The sequence below is a fragment of the Leguminivora glycinivorella genome, chromosome 24, assembly GCF_023078275.1.
Source record: "Leguminivora glycinivorella isolate SPB_JAAS2020 chromosome 24, LegGlyc_1.1, whole genome shotgun sequence".
In the NCBI taxonomy this organism is placed as follows: domain Eukaryota; kingdom Metazoa; phylum Arthropoda; class Insecta; order Lepidoptera; family Tortricidae; genus Leguminivora; species Leguminivora glycinivorella.
In genome coordinates this window covers 7,720,056-7,741,841 of record NC_062994.1, presented here as the reverse complement: position 1 = coordinate 7,741,841, position 21,786 = coordinate 7,720,056, and the positions used below count along the sequence as shown (strand labels likewise).

Genomic DNA, 21,786 nt, shown 5'->3' with positions numbered 1-21,786 from the left:
AAGTAATTTGTTCTTGTTGGTGTGGTGGAAAATTTTGTGTTTCAGTCGGTGGCAAAGTTTGTTTAACCATCGAGTCTTGAAACCCTCGCAACGCTCAAGATTCCACTTTTTGAACCACTGGCTATGCTTGTGGTTCAATATTGGATCTTTCGCTTGCTCGGGTATCAACATTGGCACGTGCGGTTACTACTACTTTGCCCCCTTGTAAAACAAATAACTATTGGTCACTAGAGATACTCAATTCAAAACCCAGAAGGAACTTCAATATACATATTTTACGAAGTATATGTAGGCTAAGAAAAAAAATATGGTTATTCGAATAATGCACTTTTATTTATCAGTTCATACATATGTACGAGTTCGTAGAGAGACAGCTAAAGATAACTAAATGTTATCAAGTGGTCGAGTGTAGTGTATTGTCTTAGCGACAGCCGCAGCCGCAGCTGGAGCCGCAGCCGCAGCTGGAGCCGCAGCCGCAGCTGGAGCCGCACCCGCAGCCGGAGCTGCCCTGCACGCTGGTGATGGCCACGTTCCCGCAGGTGCCGCAGCTGTAGTCCACGCAGCCAGAACCTTGAGTGTCGTACTGGCCAGAGAACTCCACGGCGCTCAGGTACGGCAGTTCTCCGTAGACGTCCAAGTCTCCTCTCAGGTCCAGGTCGGAGGAGACGGAGATGCCGGAGGGGGAGATGGGGCCGACGCTGGTGACGACGAAGTCGCCGCCGCTGGTGGGGATGTTGATGGAGCTAGCGTAGACGTTACCGGAGCTTCCAGAGCTGCCGCATGAGCAGCCACAGCCGGAGCCGCCGTATCTGCCGGAGCGGCCGGATCCGCAGCAACCGCTCCTCTGGCCGGAGATGGACTAAACACAAAATAACTTTAAGCCATCGCGGGTTGATCAAATTTACTGCGTAGTATTGAACGCACGAATATAATATTTACTTTCAGTTTTAGTTCATTCATCATTCTTTAGGTAAGTACTTATATTGATCCTATAGTATAATTATTGCTTAAATAAAATATCGATTAAAAAAAGAAAAGAGAAGGACAAAACAATTAAGCAGTATTAAGTATAATTTGTTAACATGGGTAAAAAATTCAAAAGTATTTACCTGAACCAGAATGGCGAAAGCGCAGAGGATCACAACCTTGGACACCATTTTGACTTGTTCGTAGTGTAGCTTCTCACTAGAATGATTCTTCGCTCTGCAGACTTGTTTATAAATGAAATTTTATCACTATTCGAAAATTCCTCTGATTATAAACAATAGACTAATTAAATACAATACAACAATTAAGTCAACAGCTTCTGATTAATCACGTTTTAATTCACTATCAGCTTGTACCTTATTGTTTTAGAAAATATACAATTAAATCGGCTTCCTACTGATTGTTTGCAGGTGTTCTAGTTATCAATGTGTTCAAAATTCTATAGAACCCGCTTCAGTATAAAATCTGGACAAGCCACATGAGCACCTACAGTTTCAAGTAAGTTTGAAAGCTAAGCAACAGCGCCATGTCTCCCTACACCGTGCTCGTCCTCTGCCTGCAGCTCTGCCTGATCCAGGTAAAAATATTTTCCAGTTTACATATCACTTGTAATATTCTTAGTAAATTATTAATAACTTCATCATAACATTGTAGCGTTCGCTTGACGGATTTATGTGTTCGAAAACTAACAAATGCTTGTATTTTTCCGTGGTAGCCATGATTATATTCAAAATATTTATATATGTATAACCTTGTCAAATGAAGCAAAATATGGGAAACCGGGGAAAATAATTCGTGTAATATTGGTACAATCATACAATCATAGTGTCGATGTAAACATTCAAAGTCGTTTTTTAACATTCCTTTGAAATTGAAACATTGCTTGTATTATCTAACATTCAATGATTATGAAGGAGCATCATCATGTCTCCTTTGTAAGAAGTAAAATATGGCAAATTTGAGATATTGAAGTTCACATTAACTCTACTGGCAGAGTTGCCTTCTTAGAAATGATATTCCACAGCGCGCTTTTCTAGCGTATTCGTCTGTAGCAAGGGGATAAATATATCAAATAAATTAGGGTATAGATTTTGAACAAGTTGATTCTTTTACAGTCCGTGCTGAGCCAGGTCTGCTGCGGCTCCAGAGGCTACAGCTCCGGCTCTTACGGCGGCGGCTGCGGCTGCGGCTCGTACGGCGGGCAGGGCTGCGGGCAGGTGGGCGTAACCGGCCCCATCCAAGCGTGCGGCAACACCTGCGTTCAGGGATGCGTGCCCGTGCTCGGATCCGTCTGCTTCGACGGCTGCGCTCCCGCCTGCGGCTGCGTCTCCATCTGCGGACAGTGCTGCGGATGCGGATGCTAATTCAAGATTATTTTCTAACCGCACCAAGCTGAAATTCAGTTATAACGATTCTTAATCAACTTACCTTTTGAATTATTTTCAGTCTTGAAGTTTTGGAAATCAGTCAGTTACCTGTTTTTGAGAGCAAGGCGACCGATGTCGATCGCAAAAACGATAGATTCATCATTTTCTTCTTTAAAGATTGACTTGCTCCTGCTTGCCATAAAGACGCAGATTATAAAATTTCCTATTTCCTATTTTTGCGGCAGTGAGTGAGATTCTTTGGTAAATATGTTGTTGTTGTTGTTGTAACGCAGCGGATTTTTCTATAAACATAGCTAACATAGCATTTTGGCTAATTTTAATTTTGATTTCTGATTTCGTTTCGTTTTCTTTCAACCCCTTATTTGCCAAGAGTGGCACTGAAGCTTTAGTAGTTTCATGTGTTCTGCCTACCCCTTTATGGGATACAGGCGTGATTGTATGTATGTATGTTAATTTCTGAATGAAACACTTCCTTCTCGTGCATTGCATTATACTGTTGCACTTTAATGTACATATTTATGTTTATCTGTTGTAGGGTTGCCATTCAACAAGTATTATTCGAAATTGTATGTATTTTAGCTGTTATTAAAGAAAAGTCTTTAGAATTTTGTGATAACGCGTTCGTTATCATGTTTCTAAAATATTAAATTTTCCAAAAATCAATACCTTTACTTAATTAAAACATACAAAGTTTTTCTGGAATGACAGCCAAATCACCTACAATTTCGAATAATACTTGTTGTATGGCAACTCTACAACAGATAAACATAAATATGTGCATTGAAGTGAAACAGATAATGCAATGAAAGAGAAGGAAGCCAAATTAGCCAAAATGTTTAACTATGTTTATGGAAAAATCCGCTACGTCACCAACAGAACTTTAAGTGTGTCTAAGATAAACTTTAAAGGTAAAAAATTATGTACTATCAAAATAAAATTTTCTATTAAAAATGGCAAGCAAATAAACTTCATGCAATCCTGTAATGTAACCATAGCTGTATCAATGTCATTATTACTGATTACGTAATTCACATCGGTTCGCTACGGAATATTTAAAACAAGTCGGGCTTATTTACACGGTACGAAAACTCGAATGCGACTTTTGTTACATTGCGGACTGTTCAGGACAGAAATCAGAAATAGTCAAGTACTGCAATGAAATGAAACTTGCAAGCAAGTTATCGCACCTGCTAAATGGAACCCAATTTACACATAACTTTAACCTTAACATTTTAATCTGGATTTCATTTTATATCTGGAAGTAAACACAATTGGCATTATTTAAGTATTTTCTTGACTCAAACGTCCCAAACCATACTAAATACCTACAGCCGGCTGCCTTGTTACTGAAAATTTTGTCAAAGCTTATCAGCTGCAATCTGTGAGCGATTTGAGTCCATCCTTTTCTTCGATACGTCTCAGCAAATTATATGATCCGCCATTTAGGCGCAGTTATTCTGAAAGAAATTTTGATATGACCATCAGAGTCGTTTGCAATATATTAATTTACCTACCCCATTTGGCGTGGCTCATGAAAACTACGAAAAACGCTGAGATCTCTTACACAAATTGGCGTTCGCCGCACTTATTTGAGTTCCATGGACCACATAGGTATTTAAGAATAATTTTTCGCTTAGTCATCTAAACAGACATATTAACATCACATTGTATTATAATGTGGTATTCTGATAAAAGAGTGAGTCGTCCCTAGGTTAAGAATGTCTAATGCTTGTGATTGTGGTGAAAATATCTGTGGTAATATTGTAATAAATTAAACTAAGTGCATAAAAAAAACTATAATATATTTAAATTATTTACTTAAAACCTAAACTAAGCACTACACCCGCATCCACATTGTCCAGAGATGGACACGGATCCTGTTGCGGGCACGGTGCCGCTGAAGTCGACCGTGCCGAGCACGGGCACGGAGCCGACGACGACGGTCTGGCCGCTCGCGTCGATGTCGCCAGACACGCCGACCTGTCCGGTGCCCGCGCCGCCGTACTGCGCGCTCGGCGCGAGCGGCGCGGGCGGCGCCGGCGCGCTCGCACTCGCGCTGTTCAGCCCGCCGATCCCGCTCAATCCGGACCCGTACGGCGTTTGTGGGAATCCGCAGGACTGACTTAGTGCGGACTGGAATAAAATCGAATTTATTTTAGTACCTGCATAATATTACCGAGATCTCTATTATAACAGCATCTTCTATATAATCAGATATAATTTAAAAGTATTTGTTTATTATTTATTTATTATTTATTTATTGGAAAACCAACAGCACATGAAACATGTTAACAGAAACAATAGAAACAGGAGGCCAATTACAGGTTCTCACAGATAGAAATCTTATAAAAATTAACTTCACTAGGTATTAGGTATTACAAGTAGGTATACAAATATGCTTAGACTAGACAAGTACATAAATCTAATGTTAATACAGATGCGAAACAAAAGAAAAAACAAAAGATTAAAAGGAAGAAAAGTCATCAAACATACGAAATAGAAGAGAAAACAAAAAAAAATATATAATTTACATTTTAATATACCTAGTTGAATATTCCCTTATTACTAACGAGATTGACGGTCATTAAATACGGCTGAGTATGCGGAACGTGTAAGAATATTCTAAATAAGCATCGTAATCATAATCAACGTAGATTTGGAATCTTATGGAAACAAAGTGAATTAGTTTGTACCATAAATATACATAGTTATTGATATTACAGAAGATCAAAATTACGATGATAGAGATTTTTAGGAAAAAAGCTTTTTTAGTACTCAAAAAAAATATTTCAGTCAAGTGGTAAGTGTATTGGAGTAATTTCGAAGCACAAAAATGCTAAGGTAATTTCAAAAGTGGAATCTTGATATGATTGAAATAATCGTGATTTTTATGTGACTTTCGAAATTACCCCAATTCACCCTATATGTATGCAGGTAGGCTCATAGTAATAAAATAAAAGTTTTAGGTAAATTAATGAATTACCTGAATCAGGCAAGTCTGTAAGAAGAGAGCGAAAACTACGAAGGGAGACATTTTAATAGTTATGTAGGTAAGTAAGGTAGTTGTTCGTGAACTATAATCATGAGATAAGAACCTGGCACTATTTATATGCTAATCAAAACGATAAGTATTACAAATAGGTCAATGTTGAAAAATATTGGCAAAACACGTTCGTAATAAAGTCGTAATAGATAACATTTAATACTTCGGTTAAAGTACAGGAACTATGTAAACATGTGTTTTTTATCGATAATTATTGTAATAGATAATGTAATAACTGCATTGATTTAATTGTATCAATTTATGTTACATATTTTAAAGTATAAAAGCCTCTTATATCCATTTTAATATTCATTTAATTTTCATTCTGTGATAACAACATAGTAATACAAAACAAATATAATAAAATGGCCATCAAATTCGTCATTTTCTGCGCATCGGCATTCTTAGTTCAGGTATTTCATAGTAGTCAAATTATTTATATTATTGTATCTTTTGCCAGTAATAAAACAGCAAACACTTACTAAATTTAAAATACTATTAACTTTGACATACTTACTTAATTATGTTTTGTTGATCTGTTAAAATGATTTTTAGTGAAAATATCCAAGTATATTCGTAGTTCATCGTCTGATATAAATAAGACATAAATATAGATATTTAACTTTTATCTCAGGGTTTATTATTAAATAAATTTTATCCTCAGTACCAAAGGGTAAGGAGGGTAACGGACTGTTTGATCAATCGAAGTAAAATAACTTTAGGAACAATAATGGATTTTCGCTCTATTTGGTTTCAAATTTGTCCTACTGATAGTCGATTGCATGTAAGCTAACAATAGATACTTATTTATTACCAGGTTATAGCCGGACAAAGTATCTACACACCAAACTGCGAGTGCCGATCTATCACGTTATCGGAGACTGGCGGGCCTCTGGCGATAACCAGCCTCGGCCCCATCACGCCGTCCGGCATCGCCGTGGCCACGGACCTGGGGCTGGCCGGGGAGCTGGAGCTGTCGGGCGCGCTGCCGTACCTGAGCGCCGTGGCGTTCGAGGGCACGTTCGACACCAACGGCACGGCACCGGTGGCGTACGGCTGCGGGGACGCCGTCGCCATCACGCAGGAGCTCGGCAACCCCAGCGCCGCCACCGCCGCCCCTGGCTATACCAGCACTCCTATCAACACCTGTGCTAGACGTTCTTAATAGAACATCCCAGTTTTATTTATTAATAAATATTAAGAAATATACTTTAGAGTTTAATTATCAACTTTCTTGTTAATTTTACGGAACCTAAAACGATATTATTACAACATAAGGAACAAAACGGAGTTAAGTCACGAAGTGTTTATTTTATCGTTGACTAGCTTTTACCCGCGGCTTCGCCCGCGTAATAAAAGTATTCATTAAGATTTTCATTTGGATCCTTAGGTTTCTCTGGTATATTTATCTGCGATTATTTCGATTGCACATAATACTTTTGCTTGCAATGATTGTAGAAATTATCCGTATCCGTTTCCGTATCCGTATCCGTATCCCTATCTCTATCCCTATCGCTATCGCTATCGCTATCGCTAACGCTATGGCTATCGCTATCCCTATCGCTATCCCTATCGCTATCCCTATCGCTATCCCTATCCCTTATCAAGATAACACTAAGTTCTCGCGCTTTGTACACATATTTAAAGTCACATACAGGTCGAAAGCGATTAATTAACATTATTTTTACCTTTTTTCCCAACGTTTCGGCCAGGTTGCACTGGCCGTGGTCGCGGAAGACTGACGTCCCAGCAAAATGTCACCGGAGATGTAAACAACACAAAACTACCCGATATTAATTTATATAAATGTTCGGGGTAGACAAATAAATATAATTTACCCGCATGTAATTATTTACGACATCACATTAGAAACCTCAAAAATAACAGTACTTCTCCACTATTTAATGGATATTATTATACATATAAACCTTCCTCTTGAATCACTCTATCTATTAAAAAAAACCGCATCAAAATCCGTTGCGTAGTTTCAAAGATTTAAGCATACAAAGGGACATAGGGACAGAGAAAGCGACTTTGTTTTATACTATGTAGTGACATCGCTATCCCTATCGCTATCCCTATCATTCATTCATTCATTCATTCATTTATTCCTTTATCAAACATAGTTTTACATGTCAACAAAATTACATATAAATACATTCTTCTTTGTTATTTTTTGTTATTAAGTGTCTACAGTCGGCACTTATAACTTACATAGTTAATGCAAACATGCTGTCGAAGATACATTTCAATTTTATAATTCAAAATGGTTGGTATAGTGAACCAGTTCAAGAGTGCACGTCGTTGAAAAATTCGTCAACAGTGTAATACGCTTCAAGCATAAGTTTATTTTTAAGTTTATTTACGAATTTACGATTATCGCTATCCCTATCGCTATCCCTATCCCTTATCAAGATAACACTAAGTCCTCGCGCTTTGTACACATATTTAAAGTCACATACAGACAGGTCGAATGCGATTAATTAACATTATTTTTACCTTTTTTCCCAACGTTTCGGCCAGGTTGCACTGGCCGTGGTCGCGGAAGATTGACGTCCCAGCAAAATGTCACCCCATGTAAACAACACAAAACTACCCGATATTAATTTATATAAATGTTCGGGGTAGACAAATAAATATAATCTACCCGCATGTAATTATTTACGACATCACATTAGAAACCTCAAAAATAACAGTACTTCTCCACTATTTAATGGATGTTATTATACATATAAACCTTCCTCTTGAATCACTCTATCTATTAAAAAAAACCGCATCAAAATCCGTTGCGTAGTTTCAAAGATTTAAGCATACAAAGGGACATAGGGACATAGGGACAGAAAAAGTGACTTTGTTTTATACTATGTAGTGATGAAGTGTGGTGTGATCATGGTACAATTGTTTAGTTGCATCCGCATCCGCAGCATTGTCCGCAGATGGAGACGGAGCCGCAGGCGGGCGCGCAGCCGTCCAAGCAGACGGCGCCGAGTACGGGCACGGATCCTTGAACGCAGGTGTTGCCGCACGCTTGGATGTCGCCATTCACGCCCACCTGCCCGCAGCCCTGTCCGCCGTACGAGCCGCAGCCACAGCCGCCGCCGTAAGAGCCGGAGCTGTAGCCGCTGGAGCCGCAACAGCCCTGGCTCAACACCGACTGTTGAAGAAAAACAGCTATTATTGGAGATCTGTTTGTGTGTCAGAAGCTTAGCCTAATTTTGGACAACTGAGCCAAGGAAATCGCTGATAATTTTAGATTATGTGCGAGCTTATTTTGATATTGCACTAGAAAATAGCTGCGGCCTATTAAAAGAAGAATATTCTATAACGAATAAGTATTAACTATCTCATTCTAATGAGATAGTTAATACTTATTAGCCACTCACTCATATCATGTGTCAGTGGCTCATGTTTTTATAAAATACACTGCCATACAGATGATAGAGAAATAAAAGTTCTTAACGTTCAATACTTTGACGAACATTTACAAAAGTAGGTAGGTACATACACAATATAAAACCGGTACTTGATAAATGAATCAGAGATTCATTAAAACTTAAATCAATGAAATTGGAAAAAGAAAGGGAGACATACAATTAAATAAAGAAAGAAAGAAGATTAAATAAAGTACTCGAGCTTACCTGGATCAGACAAATTTGGATGCAAAGGACCAACACGGTGTAGGGAGACATGTTTGATGTTGTTTATTCGAAGAACGAAAAAACGATGCCTATGTACTCTTGAAGACTAGCTTTTATAATAACTTAAACAATGATAAGAAGAACAATAGCATTTCAAAAGACTTGAACATGTGGTCGATTTATGTAATCAAAGTCTAGACACATTAGGAACACTTGGGCATAATTTGTAAAACGTGCTTATTTCGTCAATGTGTGTTATCTCAAGTTCATTTCAAAGACTAGCTACAACTATAAAAAGTCCTACAGTTCTTAGTGAAGATCATACTTTAGTAAGATCCTTACTACAGCAACCAATACAATGGCATTCAAGGCTGTCGTTCTGTACGCCGCTCTTCTTCTGGTCCAGGTAAGTTATTCATTTGGATATTTTTCCTTACGAAAATCTATTCTTTTATTCTAAAATGCCTATCTAAAATACTTAATAATTTTTAATACATAATCAAAATAACTAGTTACAAGCGGAAGTCCGTTTTCAAACTTGTCTCGTAGCTTGTGACCAGGGTCACTAACTGGTGCGTTCATTTTGAACTTGTAAATTATTCAATTTCGTTACTTATTGTGATTTCGATACATTTGCTTTTAATACTAATATGTATAAGCAGCTATTCTTTGCAGTCCTTTATAAGTATTTCATTGCGTTTCAGACCATCGCTGGCCAGAAATGTGGCTGCTCCTGTCGCAGCAACAGGGGCTACAGCAGCTCCCTCAGCTCGAACTCCATCTCCATCGCCACCAGCGGCGGCGACCTCCTCGTCACCAGCGTCGGCCCCATCTCCCCCTCCGGCATCGCCGTCACCTCCGACCTTAGCCTAGACGGAAACTTGGATGTCTACGGAGAACTGCCGTACCTGAGCGCCGTACAGTTCTCTGGCAACTACGACACCAGCGGCTCGGCGTGCGTGGACTACAGCTGCGGCACCTGCGGGAACGTGGCCATCACCAGCGTGCAGGGCGGTTCCGGCTGCGGCTGCGGCTCCAGCTGCGGCTGCGGTTGCGGACGCTAAGATATAATGTGAATAATTTATTGAACTGTTAGTTAATTTTTACAAATTAACTTCTAGTGATACAAATTATTTAACTGATGAAAAGCTGGCAAAATAAATGAAGGTATCCACAAATATTTTAATTGTTCTTGTCTACAATTCGTGACAACTTACTCTAGTAATAGTGATAGTTACTGTCAAAACTTAAATTTTCGCTCTGTTAGACATTTTAACTTTAGGGGCGCCGTAGGAGCCCTGCATCTTAAGCGCGCATCGCGCGCTCTGAATGTCGGGCTTTGCCCGACTGCTTAGTGTGACTTTAGCGCACGCAGCGCGCACTGAATGTTGGGCGAAGCCCGATATTTTAGTATCAACGGCACCGCAGGCGCCCTGCATTTTAAGCACGCCTCGCGCGCTCTGAATGTCGGGCTTCGCCCGACTGCTTTGTGCGACTGTGGCTCGCGCAGCGCGCACTGAATGTCGGGCTTCGCTCGACTGCTCAGTATCAACGGTGCCCCAGGCGCCCTGCATCTTAAGCGTGCTTCGCGCGCTCTGAATGTCGGGCGAATGCTTAAGTACGAGGCACTGAATGTGACACTTTAGTATCAGGGGCCTTGCGCGCTCTGAATGTCGGGCTTCACCCGACTACTTAGTGCGATTGTGGCGCGCATTTTAGTATCAACGTCGCCGCAGGCGCTCTGCATCTTAAGAGCGCTTTGCGCGCTCTGAATGTCGGGCTTTGCCCGACTGCCTAGTGCGACTATAGCGCACTGAATCTTTAGTACACCTAACCTGGTAACAACGGCCGTGGGCGGCCGGATAACTGTTCCCACCTCCCCGACCAGCCTCCCTAGATGATTCGGAGGTATATATACGCGGCAAGAAAAATGTTGATAGCGCGATGCAGATCATTCCAAATTCAAAAATCGCCGGGCGTTTATTTTGAAATATGTGATACGACATCACGATGTTTCTATTTGTGGCCAGACCTTGATCATTGTAGATATCGGAGCATCTGAGAGGCTCATTATTGCGAATTTGAAATCATAAATTAACGGAACCGCCATTTTGAATTTGTTTGTTTATTTTTTCCCTTTGCGCTGATTTTTATGGCAATTGATATCTGAGGACCCGAGAGGGCTCTAAAAAGAATTTGAAGTCAAAAATGACCGCTCCAGTCGCCATTTTGAATTTCTTTATTTATGAGCCGATCTTTATGAAAATCGATATGTAAGGACCCTAGATGGTCCTTAAATGGAATTCGAAGTCAAAAATTTGCCGAGTGGTCGCCATTTTGAATTTCTTTATTTAAGAGTCGATCTTCATGAAAATAGACAGCTGTGGACCCGAGAGAACCCTTAAAAGAAATTTGAAGTCAAAAATGTGCGAAACGGTCGCCATTTTGAATTTCTTTATTTATGAGCCGATCTTTATGAAAATCGATATCTGACGATCCGAGAGGACCCTTAACACGAATCTTCTTCTTCTTCAACCTAGCGTTTTCCCGGCCTAGCGCCAGGGTCCGCTTTCCTGCTCAGCCTTAACACGAATATGAAGGGAAAATGAATGAATCGACCGCCATTTTAATTTTCTTTATTTATTAACTGATCTAATATTGTCTTCGGTTACCGCGATAGTTACTCATGAAATAAAACTATGGAAACGGATTAAATCGCGTATAATGAATTTAAAATACATCCCGACGTTTCGAACTCTTTACAGCGTTCGTGGTCAACGGGTGATCCTTATGAAAATCGCAGTCTGAAGACTCGAGAGGGCCCTTTAAAGGAATACGAAGACAAAAATGAGTAGAGTGGTAGCAATTTTGAATTTCTTTATTTTGAGCCGATCATGTTGCCATATTGTCTTCCAAGTTAGGTTATCATATAGGTATGTACCCATGTTAGCTACTTTCTGTTAACATTGAACTTGAATATTTCATATGAAATCCCGCTGCTAAAAGCTATATCCATACTATGGTTACGCACCAAGATCCCGTAAAATGGCACCGATCACTGATAAAGATGCAAAAGTAGAACGTTAAAACCAATGAAACATTATTAGGGTCATTAGTTGTCAATAATGTCACCAATGTCGCAATTATGCCATAGACAATAAACAAGATGGCGTTGACCGCTTCACTAACTTACCGCTTAACTTTTTTTTTTTTTACTAAGGATGAAAAGATTTCTGGTCCTATAGTGGTCGAGAGCACCAAATTAAATCACATTAAATGGTCCTATAAATAGTCTATATTGGTACTATAGAGCCGATTTGGCGCAATTATGCAGCCATTTAGTGATATAATAGGGCTATAGCAGTATCATCCGTGACCTTTAAGGTCTATAATGGTGATGTGATGATGACTATTGTGCTAATTTGTTGACATAGAGGGACACAGTAACGCTATTATAGTATCAATTTATGCTATAGTAGCATTTGAGATTCCGTTATACAGGTTTTTTGTTCTGTAATAGCAGTTGCCGTCCCTTTTAATGCGAATGAATGAAATTTCTAAAATAATTTAATTTAACAAAAACTGTTCTAAACAAGGAACTTTATGAAAAGTGGCGTGTGAGCTTGTGAAGTTTAGTGTTAATCAAAATAATTTGGATTTCGTATAATTCCATCATTACTGCAAAAAGATATGCGATGGAAATTTTACCGTTAAAAGAATATTAGTTTAATGGAGTATTTTAAGTGCGCCCTCGATTTATACCTGTTTTGAATAAAATAAATAAATATAATTTAATACAATAAGGTAATGGCGCCTATTAACGTGGTACTTAAGCAGATTTCAAAAGATACCAAAAAATTAAGGGTATCAAAGCTCATTAACGACCACAAATATTTTTTTTATGGAAGAGTATTTATTGAACTATTAGTTTTGAAGAGTTTTAGGATCATTTTAGTTTATTATATGTCATAAAATGATTATTGAAGCCAACATACCTAAATTTTCTATTACCGTGGTAATGAACAGGTTGCAGTTCTATTAACGCGAATTGAGATTTCATTACCGAGGGTATGAATGACAGTGTTTTTCTGCCATCGGTAAATAGAAACCCATCTCAAAATTCGGAGCTTAATACCGACGGTTCAATATACAAATTATGACAAATACATATACCTATACTATCCTGCTTTATGAATACCCACAGAAGACTCAGTTTCACCTAAGAAATCTGTTCTTACGGTACACTAAATGTCATATTTTGATACAAGACTAATATGTCGCTCGGTAATAGATACTTCTATAGGAACCCATTACCGACCCAAACAAATATTGCATGGATCGGTAATAGATTCTTATATATTCTATTACCGAGGGTTATCTGATCGTACCATCGGTAATAGGCATAAATTGGAGTATTATAAAATCTAATTCCGACCCATAAAAACAAAGTCATACAGATGTATTTTCATTACAAATCAAAATAAAATATTGCAACCTTATATTTAAACCAAGCTTACATAACTGGTAAGTAAGCATCAGACTTTATGTCAATGTTTAAAAAATTGACAAATTAACGGTTTTCATAGAAACTACGAAATCAGTCATGAAGTTTTTGCTAAAAATTAAGGTTTTGTTGAATAATTTTCACACCGCGTAAATAGTTCTTTGATAGCGTGAATAGATCAAGATTGAAACAACTGTAAGACATTATATAACTGATCACATATACTTAAAATAAAGCAAAAAGAACTAATATCACTACTTTAACTATTACCGTGGTATACCACAGTAATAGAATCTACTCACGAAATGGCGCCTTTCACCGCTGTCTTTTAATTTCCACTTTAAACACATTTCCAGGCTAAACAATACGTAAAAAGTACTCAGAAGTCATGTAGAAAACTATAAACAATAATTTGAAATGCATAACTTTCACCTGTTTGCCATAATTATTACGTAAACTACTAAATGAGATTGGAGTTCACTTAGGTTTAGCGTCACACGTCAGTATGACACAACCTCTTCTCTCGGCCCCGTGGCAAAAACTGTCAAATAGCGAGCATCTTCTTTCATTCACACTCTCTATCGCCTATATGTGCGTTAGTCAACTAAACAGGCTTCCTTTGTGTGAGTAACTTTTTTTAAGAAATTGGTCGGTTTGCCTATAAAATGCGTATTTGCAAATGCGGCGGTAATGGACGTCGATTTCGATACCCGCGTTGATAGCCGCCGTTACCTTAAAATTATTGGCACCTTAATTTCTACTATGGATCCAAGAAGTAAAACATACGCTTTTATAGTTCGACTATGTCACTTATCATATGCATTCACTGCCATAAGCCCGCCATTGTGGATTCAATGAGGGTTGCATGAGACTTTAACTATGATCCAGTTTAACTTGTAAGTTCTTTATATAGAAAACAATACTTGTTTTCAATGTTTTACTATAGAAAGATCTTCTAAACAGTTTTTTTTTATAAAACATATAGTAAACTCAGCTATAACGCTATTGTGTTTTAAAAGAGATACCGAAACCATTATTCCACAGTTCTGTGATATAAAAGAGTAATTGTGACGTATACGGCGATGAGATGTAAAAGGCATTAGAAAACGACTATTAACGCTTTTCAAAGCTATATAAACGTATCCTGAAAACTTTATTATACAACAAAATAGCTCTATAATGGTATTCATATCAGTACTACAGTGTTAAATACTGTAGCAGTGTTTTCCAAAGCCACTATATCCCAAAATAGTGGTATAGTTAGGTTTTAATTTCTGTTAAAATAAGACTACTAAAAATACTATAAGCGGCTTGTTGGGAACCTTAATAGCGCAAATTGATAGCATAACAGTAATTCCTAACACTATTATACAATAATATTGTTCTTTAGTAGGTTATTTGATCCTGTTATAGACCAGGCCTATAGCGGCTCTATAAAATGGTGATATAAACGTTTACATCGCTTCCTAATAACACCTTTTAGCTGTATAACACAACAACTATAGCGGCTTGTCGGGAACCTTAATAGCGTAAATTGATTGCTTAACAGTGATTTCTAACACCATTATATAATAATATTGTTCTATAGTAGTCATATTTGATCCTGTTATACACCAGGCCTATAGCGGCTCTATAAAATGGTGATATAAACGTTTACATCACTTCCTAATAACACCTTTTAGCTGTATAATGCAACAACTATAGCGGTTTGTCGGGAACCTTAATAGCGCAAATTGATTGCATAACAGTGATTTCTAACACCATTATATAATAATATTGTTATATAGTAGTCATATTTGATCCTGTTATAGACCAGGCCTATAGCGGCTCTATAAAATGGTGATATAAACGTTTACATCACTTCCTAATAACACCTATTAGCTGTATAACGCAACAACTATAGCGGCTTGTCGGGAACCTTAATAGCGCAAATTGATTGCATAGCAGTGATTCCTAACACTATTATACAATAATATAGATCTATAGTAGTCATATTTGATCTTGTTATAGACCAGGCCTATAGCGGCTCTATAAAATGGTGATATAAACGTTTACATCACTTCCTAATAACACCTTGTAGCGGTATAAGCTTATAGAGCTAAAAGGTGTTACTGGAGGCTTTTATACGACAAGCGGTCACGCCGAAAACCTTTATACGACATCTATAGTAGCTTTTGGCGTCGAAAACCAAAATTATAGCACTAAAATGTTACTTGGGGTCGAACAACTTTGCCCTCTTGTAAAATGAATAATTATTGTGTGCCCCGAAAATTTATAAAAGCATGAATCATCACATGATAACAAAACATCCCGAATTCCCGTACTACAGGGTGGCCCAAAATTACGTTGATAAAGAATAGGGAAATGTTGAAATGAACCAAAATATCGAAGTTACCGAAAATATTTTTTGCGCCTATATATATTGTATATTTCTACATTCACCATGGATATTTCAACAGCATTTATGTCCATTTCGCAAGGTTTGCAATGTAGACCTATTGTTTAAAGACATTTTTCCCAGATTCATAAGCTCGATACGTTTCAGCCTACTTACGTAAATTCACCTAACTTAAAACTATAAATTATACTTTATCAATCAATCTTCAAACCCAGCTAGTTTATTGATTACAATAATTAGGATATTTTACAAGCTATATGTGCAATAAGTTAGACGAAAGTCATACTAGAGGTGCAGCGGCATATCGTTAATTTTTTGTTCTAATAATTGCGTTAATACTTCAAAACTAAAGGAGGATATTTTGAAGACGATTCGATTTATTTGATCAAAAATTATTGAGGTTTCACATTTTAATTTGTAGGACAATCATTCGTGTAAGGACGGAAAAATAATTATACAAACGTTTGTCAACGTATTTTTGGGCCACCCTGTATTACAGCGTTCGTGGTCAATGGGTGACTAATGAATAATTACAATATGCAGAAACTACCCACATACAAGAAAATAATGACGACGACCGGTCTGGCTCAGTCGGTAGTGACCCTGCCTGCTGAGCCGCGGTCCTGGGTTCGAATCCCGGTAAGGGCATTTATTTGTGTGATGAGCACAGATATTTGTTCCTGAGTCATGGCTGTTGTCTATGTATATAAGTACGTATTTATCTAAAGTATGTATATCGTCGCTTAGCACCCATAGTACAAGCTTTGCTTAGTTTGGGGCTAAGTTGATTTGTGTAAGGTGTCCCCAATATTTATTTATTTATTATTTATTTATTAATAATACATCATCCAACACAAAAATGCCTCTCAGTCTTCGTTGGCTTGTTTCTTTAACACTATCAGATGTACTACTAGATCCCTAACTGGTGGAGTAAAGCCAATGTTCTCTATTAAAGTTTGGATATTTCTTGCAAATTTTTGGCTTTTCAATATTTGGCAGCTTGATTGGCTTTATCGACGATATGCTGTGTTTAGCATGTACAATAACTCTTTATTACACACCTCACATAGTACACGCACATGCATACATGTACATGCATGTAGTGCATCTAGGTACTTAAAACTTCACGCGGCTTTTGCTTATAGGTTTTTGAAAACCTTTACCTGACGTTTCACGTAAAACTATTAGAGACTAAGAAACAAAACACAGTTTAGCTGTCATGCTTTCACTTTATTCCTTACGGTTTAGCACAACTTGTGCTATCGCGCTAGAGTCCATTCTTCATCGCGCCATGGACTCGTGCGTGAGAGCGCAAGCTGTCCTTGACGGCCTTATGTTTAAGTAGTTGTGTTTTATAACGGTACACCTATTTAGTTGCATCCGCATCCGCAGCACTGTCCGCAGACCGAGACGGATCCGCAAGCATCCACGCAGCCGTCGAAGCAGACCTCGCCGATTACAGGCACGGAGCCCTGGACGCAGGTGTTGCCGCACGCTTGGATGATGCCGTCCACGCCCACCTGCCCGCAGCCCTGCCCGCCGTATGAGCCGCAGCCGCCGCCGTAGGAGCCGCTGCTGATGCCGTAAGAACCGGAGCTAGAGCCGCAACAGCCGTAGCTCTGGCTGAACACGGACTGTTGAAGGAAAATATATACATATAAGTTAACAAGGATTCAATTTTGTACTATACAATGTCTGCGTCGTATTAGAAATAGGTATTTTATTTATAAGCACATACTACGGTACGGTACTAGGAAATGTATACAAGGTCAAATAAGTTACTACATATAATATATAATTGTGAAATTTAACAATATCAGATTCAGATTCAGATTCATTTATCAAATTCATGCTATTTAATTCCTCTTAATACTTAAGTAGTTCTTTATAGAATATGTAACTCTTCCTCTTTATACATATTTAAATTATTTACCTTCAGTGGACCACATTATTACAAATAAATGAACAAAATAAATTTAGAACTATCAAGGTCAATAAAAGACGTAAATTAGGACTATGAGATAGAAAAAGAAAAAAAAATAGTACAAAAAAGTTAACTTAGGAACAACGATGACTACATAAATAATTAATAACAAAATAAATAATTCATCATGGTCATTCTATTGATGAATCATGATCATTTTTAGGGTTCCGTAGTCAACTAGGAACCCTTATAGTTTCGCCATGTCTGTCTGTCCGTCCGTCCGTCCGTCCGTCCGTCCGTCCGTCCGCGGATAATCTCAGTAACCGTTAGCACTAGAAAGCTGAAATTTGGTACCAATATGTATTTCAATCACGCCGACAAAGTGCAAATATAAAAAATGGAAAAAAATGTTTTATTAGGGTACCCCCCCTACATGTAAAGTGGGGGCTGATATTTTTTTTCATTCCAACCCCAACGTGTGATATATTGTTGGATAGGTATTTAAAAATTAATAAGGGTTTACTGAGATGTTTTTTTGATAATATTAGTATTTTCGGAAATAATCGCTCCAAAAGGAAAAAAAAAGTGCGTCCCCCCCCCTCTAACTTTTGAACCGTATGTTTAAAAAATATGAAAAAAATCACAAAAGTAGAACTTTATAAAGACTTTCTAGGAAAATTATTTTGAACTTGATAGGTTCAGTAGTTTTTGAGAAAAATACGGAAAACTACGGAACCCTACACTGAGCGTGGCCCGACACGCTCTTGGCCGGTTTTTTTCTATTTAAGTATGTTATTTGTTACACTAGTTGACATTGGGTCATAAAATATGGATAAAGCAGCAAACTTACTTGGATCAGACAAATCTGGATGCAGAGGACCAACACGGCGTAAGGAGACATGTTTGATGTTGTTTATTCGAAGGTCGAAAAAACTATGTCACATACTCTTGAAGACCAGCTTTTATAATAAACCAATGAAAACAGTGATAAGAATAACAATAGCATTTCAAAAAAACACGTGGCCGTACCACGTTATCAACTAAGTATAGAATAATTTAAGAACACTTGGACATACGTGACTATTAAAGTGAGTAAAATGTTATCTTAAGTTGACGAAACAGTAGTAATAACTATAAAAGAACCAACAGTTCTTAGTGAAGATCATACTTTAGTAAGGTCCTTACTACAGCAACCATTACAATGGCATTCAAGGTTGTGGTCCTCTGCGCCGCTCTTCTTCTGGTCCAGGTAAGTTATATATTTGATGTCAAGCTTAAACAACGCTATTCTTATATTTTAAAAAGCTAAAATGTATTACTATCCTCTTTTACCTACATGCAATATCCTTTGAGTTTCCATCCACAATGGACATCAAAACCAAACCAAATCTATAATACTTATTAAAAAAAAATGTAATAAGTTTTGAATATTAATGCAGAAGATTTTTGATTTTTGAGGTTTTGTTCATCGTCAGTTTCACTCAAGTTTTGATACGAAATGTAATCAGTCAATCATTATTATTTTGTTTTAAATGCCACATTTCACGTGAAACTTTAGGTGAACGTCTTTAAAAACTTCCAATGAACCAAAAAACGTTTTTAAATATTCACTATGTGTATAGCGAAAAAAGCAATTTAGATTCGTCTATCAGATTAGAAATTAGCCAGCTAAAAGATTGATATTAGACTAAAGAATGCTCATTTGATATTAACATGATGGGTATATCTAAATACGTACAACCTCCTTTAAACCATTTATTATGTTTCAGGCTATCTCGGCCCAAAAATGTGGCTGTTCATGCGGCAGCTATGGGGGCTCTAGCAACGTCTACGCTAACTCCATCAACATCCCCACCAGCGGCGGCGACTTCCTCATCACCAGCATCGGCCCCATCTCCCCCTCCGGCATCGCCGTCTCCTCCGACCTCAGCCTTGACGGAAACTTGGACGTGAGCGGGGAGCTGCCGTACCTGAGCGCCGTACAGTTCTCTGGCGAATACGATACCAGCGGTTCCACGTGCGTGGACTACAGCTGCGGCTCCTGCGGGAACGTGGCCATCACCAGCGTGCAGGGCGGCTCTGGCTGCGGCTGCGGCTGCAGACGCTGAAGCCCTTCTAGAAACTTTTAGTTAATTCTATCAGTTAACTTCAAGTTGTAGTACTTACTAACGATAAACTTATAGAATGCTGATCAAATAAACGAAAGTATTTAAAACCCATTTGTATATTTTTTTAATTTAAAATCACAAACTACATACATACATTAGCCTAATAAGTTTCTGACAAAAAGGGCAAAATTATTGCTGACTACCTAAATAATTTACTCACCAGTTGATCGGTCTGCGAAGCAGCAGTAGTAATAATTAAACTTATTTCTGGGTTTCTTTATTTATTTTCCCAAAACAATCTGTATATGTAGTATGAGCATTCTGTATGAAATTTAGGTAACGCAGGAATGTAAATATCGCTCGTCGTTATGTAACATAAAACACTTCCACATACTTATAGCTAATGAACTTAATGGGATACCCCCATTTGCCAGAATTTCATTTGCCATAATTTTATTTGCCATCCTATTCAACAATCATAATATTGTTTCTCATAACATCTTATGCCATAATCATTGTTTACTATATTAATCTAGTGCCAGAAACTTTGTTTCCCATAAAGTCAGTTTCCATAATGTCATTTGTCAGAATCATCGAAATCCGTAATTACCACATTCCATACCATCATTTGTCATACAAATTAGCGTCCAGAAAAGTCAATTTCCATAATGTGCTTTGGCAGAATCGAAAACTACTATAATAGGTACTAGAAGGACTAGAGAATGAAACTGCTATCAGAAAGTAGGTTAGGTTAGGTTAGAACTGTGACCCCTGGAAAATGAAACTGCTATCAGAAAGTAGGTTAGGTTAGGTTAGAACTGTGAACCTCTGGAAAAGGAAACTGCTTGAAAAGTAGGTTAGGTTAGGTTAGAACTGTGACCCCCGGAAAATGAAAATACTATCAGACAGTAGGTTAGGTTAGGTTAGAACTGCGACCCCCTGGAAAATGAAACTGCTATCAGAAAGTAGGTTAGGTTAGGTTAGAACTGTGACCCCCTGGAGAACGAAACTGCTGGAAAAGTAGGTTAGGTTAGGTTAGAACTGTGACCCCTGGAAAATGAAACTGCTATCAGAAAGTAGGTTAGGTTAGGTAATAATATGGGCAACAATTAATATGGCAATAATTGCTTATGGCGTTTGAATATTCTATGAAACCATATTATTGCACTTAATAATATGGCTAACAAATAGTATGGCATTGTATGATTATGGAAGGTAATATTCGGATAAACAACGAGTATGTCATATGATTTTTATGGTAAACAAATCATTCGGGCAAATGAAATTCAGGCAAGTTAGATTCGGGCAAATGAATATTATGTTAAATGACTGTCGGGCAAACAATAGACAACCATTGCATACAAAATGTACATCATTACAATTATACTATAATATTTATTAATATTTAATTATTTATTTATAATTTATCCCAGTATAAGCAATGTCCTCGAGCTCATAAGAAGTGAATACTTACGTTACATTCGTTTAAAAAAAATCGCCTGTGCTTACCTTATGTTTTTCTCTCGTGATATATTTTATGTTATGTTTTTCTCTCGTGATATATTTTTCAATCGACCTGGTTTTCACGGGACACAAAATTTATTGAAAGGTACATATTTTCTGCAATTGACCCAATAAGGGATATTATTCCAAAGATCAAGTCTCTGGAGGGCAAAAAAATTGGGAAAATACCGAGTGTTGAGGAGTAACCAACTGAAGACTTTGAGAATAACGCAATCAAACATTATCGAATAAATGGTGTACAGAATTCTTATGGACCTTCGTTCATTAAGTAA

The 21,786-nt window shown here is 37.8% G+C and overlaps 8 protein-coding genes across 8 annotated transcripts; 4 read left to right on the top strand and 4 right to left on the bottom strand.

Moving 5' to 3' along the window:
• Window positions 1-311: 311 nt before the first annotated feature.
• LOC125238838 (chorion class high-cysteine HCB protein 12-like) lies at window positions 312-1,190 on the bottom strand. Its single transcript, XM_048146294.1, has 2 exons — window positions 1,110-1,190; window positions 312-859 (listed from the first exon to the last, which is right to left on the bottom strand). The coding sequence occupies exons 1-2, from the start codon at window positions 1,155-1,157 to the stop codon at window positions 422-424; spliced, it is 486 nt and encodes a 161-aa protein (XP_048002251.1). The 5' UTR covers window positions 1,158-1,190; the 3' UTR covers window positions 312-421.
• Window positions 1,191-1,454: 264 nt separating this feature from the next.
• On the top strand, window positions 1,455-3,655 carry LOC125238896 (chorion class high-cysteine HCA protein 12-like). Its single transcript, XM_048146384.1, has 2 exons — window positions 1,455-1,564; window positions 2,103-3,655. The coding sequence occupies exons 1-2, from the start codon at window positions 1,514-1,516 to the stop codon at window positions 2,349-2,351; spliced, it is 300 nt and encodes a 99-aa protein (XP_048002341.1). The 5' UTR covers window positions 1,455-1,513; the 3' UTR covers window positions 2,352-3,655.
• A 505-nt stretch (window positions 3,656-4,160) lies between these two features.
• On the bottom strand, window positions 4,161-5,459 carry LOC125238895 (chorion class CA protein ERA.1-like). The gene is made up of 2 exons (XM_048146383.1): window positions 5,359-5,459; window positions 4,161-4,508 (listed from the first exon to the last, which is right to left on the bottom strand). Exons 1-2 carry the CDS (start codon window positions 5,407-5,409, stop codon window positions 4,206-4,208), a joined length of 354 nt encoding a protein of 117 aa, XP_048002340.1. The 5' UTR covers window positions 5,410-5,459; the 3' UTR covers window positions 4,161-4,205.
• A 222-nt stretch (window positions 5,460-5,681) lies between these two features.
• Window positions 5,682-6,627, top strand: LOC125238894 (chorion class CB protein M5H4-like). The gene is made up of 2 exons (XM_048146382.1): window positions 5,682-5,831; window positions 6,236-6,627. The coding sequence occupies exons 1-2, from the start codon at window positions 5,784-5,786 to the stop codon at window positions 6,581-6,583; spliced, it is 396 nt and encodes a 131-aa protein (XP_048002339.1). The 5' UTR covers window positions 5,682-5,783; the 3' UTR covers window positions 6,584-6,627.
• A 2-nt stretch (window positions 6,628-6,629) lies between these two features.
• On the bottom strand, window positions 6,630-9,107 carry LOC125238897 (chorion class high-cysteine HCA protein 12-like). The gene is made up of 3 exons (XM_048146385.1): window positions 9,057-9,107; window positions 8,291-8,572; window positions 6,630-6,737 (listed from the first exon to the last, which is right to left on the bottom strand). Exons 1-2 carry the CDS (start codon window positions 9,105-9,107, stop codon window positions 8,321-8,323), a joined length of 303 nt encoding a protein of 100 aa, XP_048002342.1. The 3' UTR covers window positions 6,630-6,737; window positions 8,291-8,320.
• Window positions 9,108-9,122: 15 nt separating this feature from the next.
• LOC125238893 (chorion class high-cysteine HCB protein 12-like) lies at window positions 9,123-10,291 on the top strand. Its single transcript, XM_048146381.1, has 2 exons — window positions 9,123-9,462; window positions 9,761-10,291. Exons 1-2 carry the CDS (start codon window positions 9,415-9,417, stop codon window positions 10,118-10,120), a joined length of 408 nt encoding a protein of 135 aa, XP_048002338.1. The 5' UTR covers window positions 9,123-9,414; the 3' UTR covers window positions 10,121-10,291.
• Window positions 10,292-17,167: 6,876 nt separating this feature from the next.
• LOC125238934 (chorion class high-cysteine HCA protein 12-like) lies at window positions 17,168-18,789 on the bottom strand. The gene is made up of 2 exons (XM_048146426.1): window positions 18,733-18,789; window positions 17,168-17,592 (listed from the first exon to the last, which is right to left on the bottom strand). The coding sequence occupies exons 1-2, from the start codon at window positions 18,781-18,783 to the stop codon at window positions 17,329-17,331; spliced, it is 315 nt and encodes a 104-aa protein (XP_048002383.1). The 5' UTR covers window positions 18,784-18,789; the 3' UTR covers window positions 17,168-17,328.
• Window positions 18,790-19,067: 278 nt separating this feature from the next.
• Window positions 19,068-20,101, top strand: LOC125238925 (chorion class high-cysteine HCB protein 12-like). Its single transcript, XM_048146417.1, has 2 exons — window positions 19,068-19,131; window positions 19,652-20,101. The coding sequence occupies exons 1-2, from the start codon at window positions 19,084-19,086 to the stop codon at window positions 19,988-19,990; spliced, it is 387 nt and encodes a 128-aa protein (XP_048002374.1). The 5' UTR covers window positions 19,068-19,083; the 3' UTR covers window positions 19,991-20,101.
• The last annotated feature ends 1,685 nt before the right edge of the window (window positions 20,102-21,786 follow it).

What these genes read in the sequence shown, in the direction of transcription:
- LOC125238893 (XM_048146381.1), top strand. Translation starts at nt 9,415, where the DNA reads ATGGCATTCAAGGCTGTCGTTCTGTACGCCGCTCTTCTTCTGGTCCAG. An exon ending in CCGCTCTTCTTCTGGTCCAG is followed by an intron (nt 9,463 to 9,760) that starts GTAAGTTATTCA and finishes ATTGCGTTTCAG; the next exon opens with ACCATCGCTGGCCAGAAATG.
- LOC125238896 (XM_048146384.1), top strand. Translation starts at nt 1,514, where the DNA reads ATGTCTCCCTACACCGTGCTCGTCCTCTGCCTGCAGCTCTGCCTGATC. An exon ending in TGCAGCTCTGCCTGATCCAG is followed by an intron (nt 1,565 to 2,102) that starts GTAAAAATATTT and finishes ATTCTTTTACAG; the next exon opens with TCCGTGCTGAGCCAGGTCTG.
- LOC125238838 (XM_048146294.1), bottom strand. Translation starts at nt 1,157, where the DNA reads ATGGTGTCCAAGGTTGTGATCCTCTGCGCTTTCGCCATTCTGGTTCAG. An exon ending in CTTTCGCCATTCTGGTTCAG is followed by an intron (nt 860 to 1,109) that starts GTAAATACTTTT and finishes TTTTGTGTTTAG; the next exon opens with TCCATCTCCGGCCAGAGGAG.
- LOC125238925 (XM_048146417.1), top strand. Translation starts at nt 19,084, where the DNA reads ATGGCATTCAAGGTTGTGGTCCTCTGCGCCGCTCTTCTTCTGGTCCAG. An exon ending in CCGCTCTTCTTCTGGTCCAG is followed by an intron (nt 19,132 to 19,651) that starts GTAAGTTATATA and finishes ATTATGTTTCAG; the next exon opens with GCTATCTCGGCCCAAAAATG.
- LOC125238897 (XM_048146385.1), bottom strand. Translation starts at nt 9,107, where the DNA reads ATGTCTCCCTACACCGTGTTGGTCCTTTGCATCCAAATTTGTCTGATC. An exon ending in TCCAAATTTGTCTGATCCAG is followed by an intron (nt 8,573 to 9,056) that starts GTAAGCTCGAGT and finishes TTTCTTCAACAG; the next exon opens with TCGGTGTTGAGCCAGGGCTG.
- LOC125238934 (XM_048146426.1), bottom strand. Translation starts at nt 18,783, where the DNA reads ATGTCTCCTTACGCCGTGTTGGTCCTCTGCATCCAGATTTGTCTGATC. An exon ending in TCCAGATTTGTCTGATCCAA is followed by an intron (nt 17,593 to 18,732) that starts GTAAGTTTGCTG and finishes TTCCTTCAACAG; the next exon opens with TCCGTGTTCAGCCAGAGCTA.
- LOC125238894 (XM_048146382.1), top strand. Translation starts at nt 5,784, where the DNA reads ATGGCCATCAAATTCGTCATTTTCTGCGCATCGGCATTCTTAGTTCAG. An exon ending in CATCGGCATTCTTAGTTCAG is followed by an intron (nt 5,832 to 6,235) that starts GTATTTCATAGT and finishes ATTTATTACCAG; the next exon opens with GTTATAGCCGGACAAAGTAT.
- LOC125238895 (XM_048146383.1), bottom strand. Translation starts at nt 5,409, where the DNA reads ATGTCTCCCTTCGTAGTTTTCGCTCTCTTCTTACAGACTTGCCTGATT. An exon ending in TACAGACTTGCCTGATTCAG is followed by an intron (nt 4,509 to 5,358) that starts GTAATTCATTAA and finishes ATTTTATTCCAG; the next exon opens with TCCGCACTAAGTCAGTCCTG.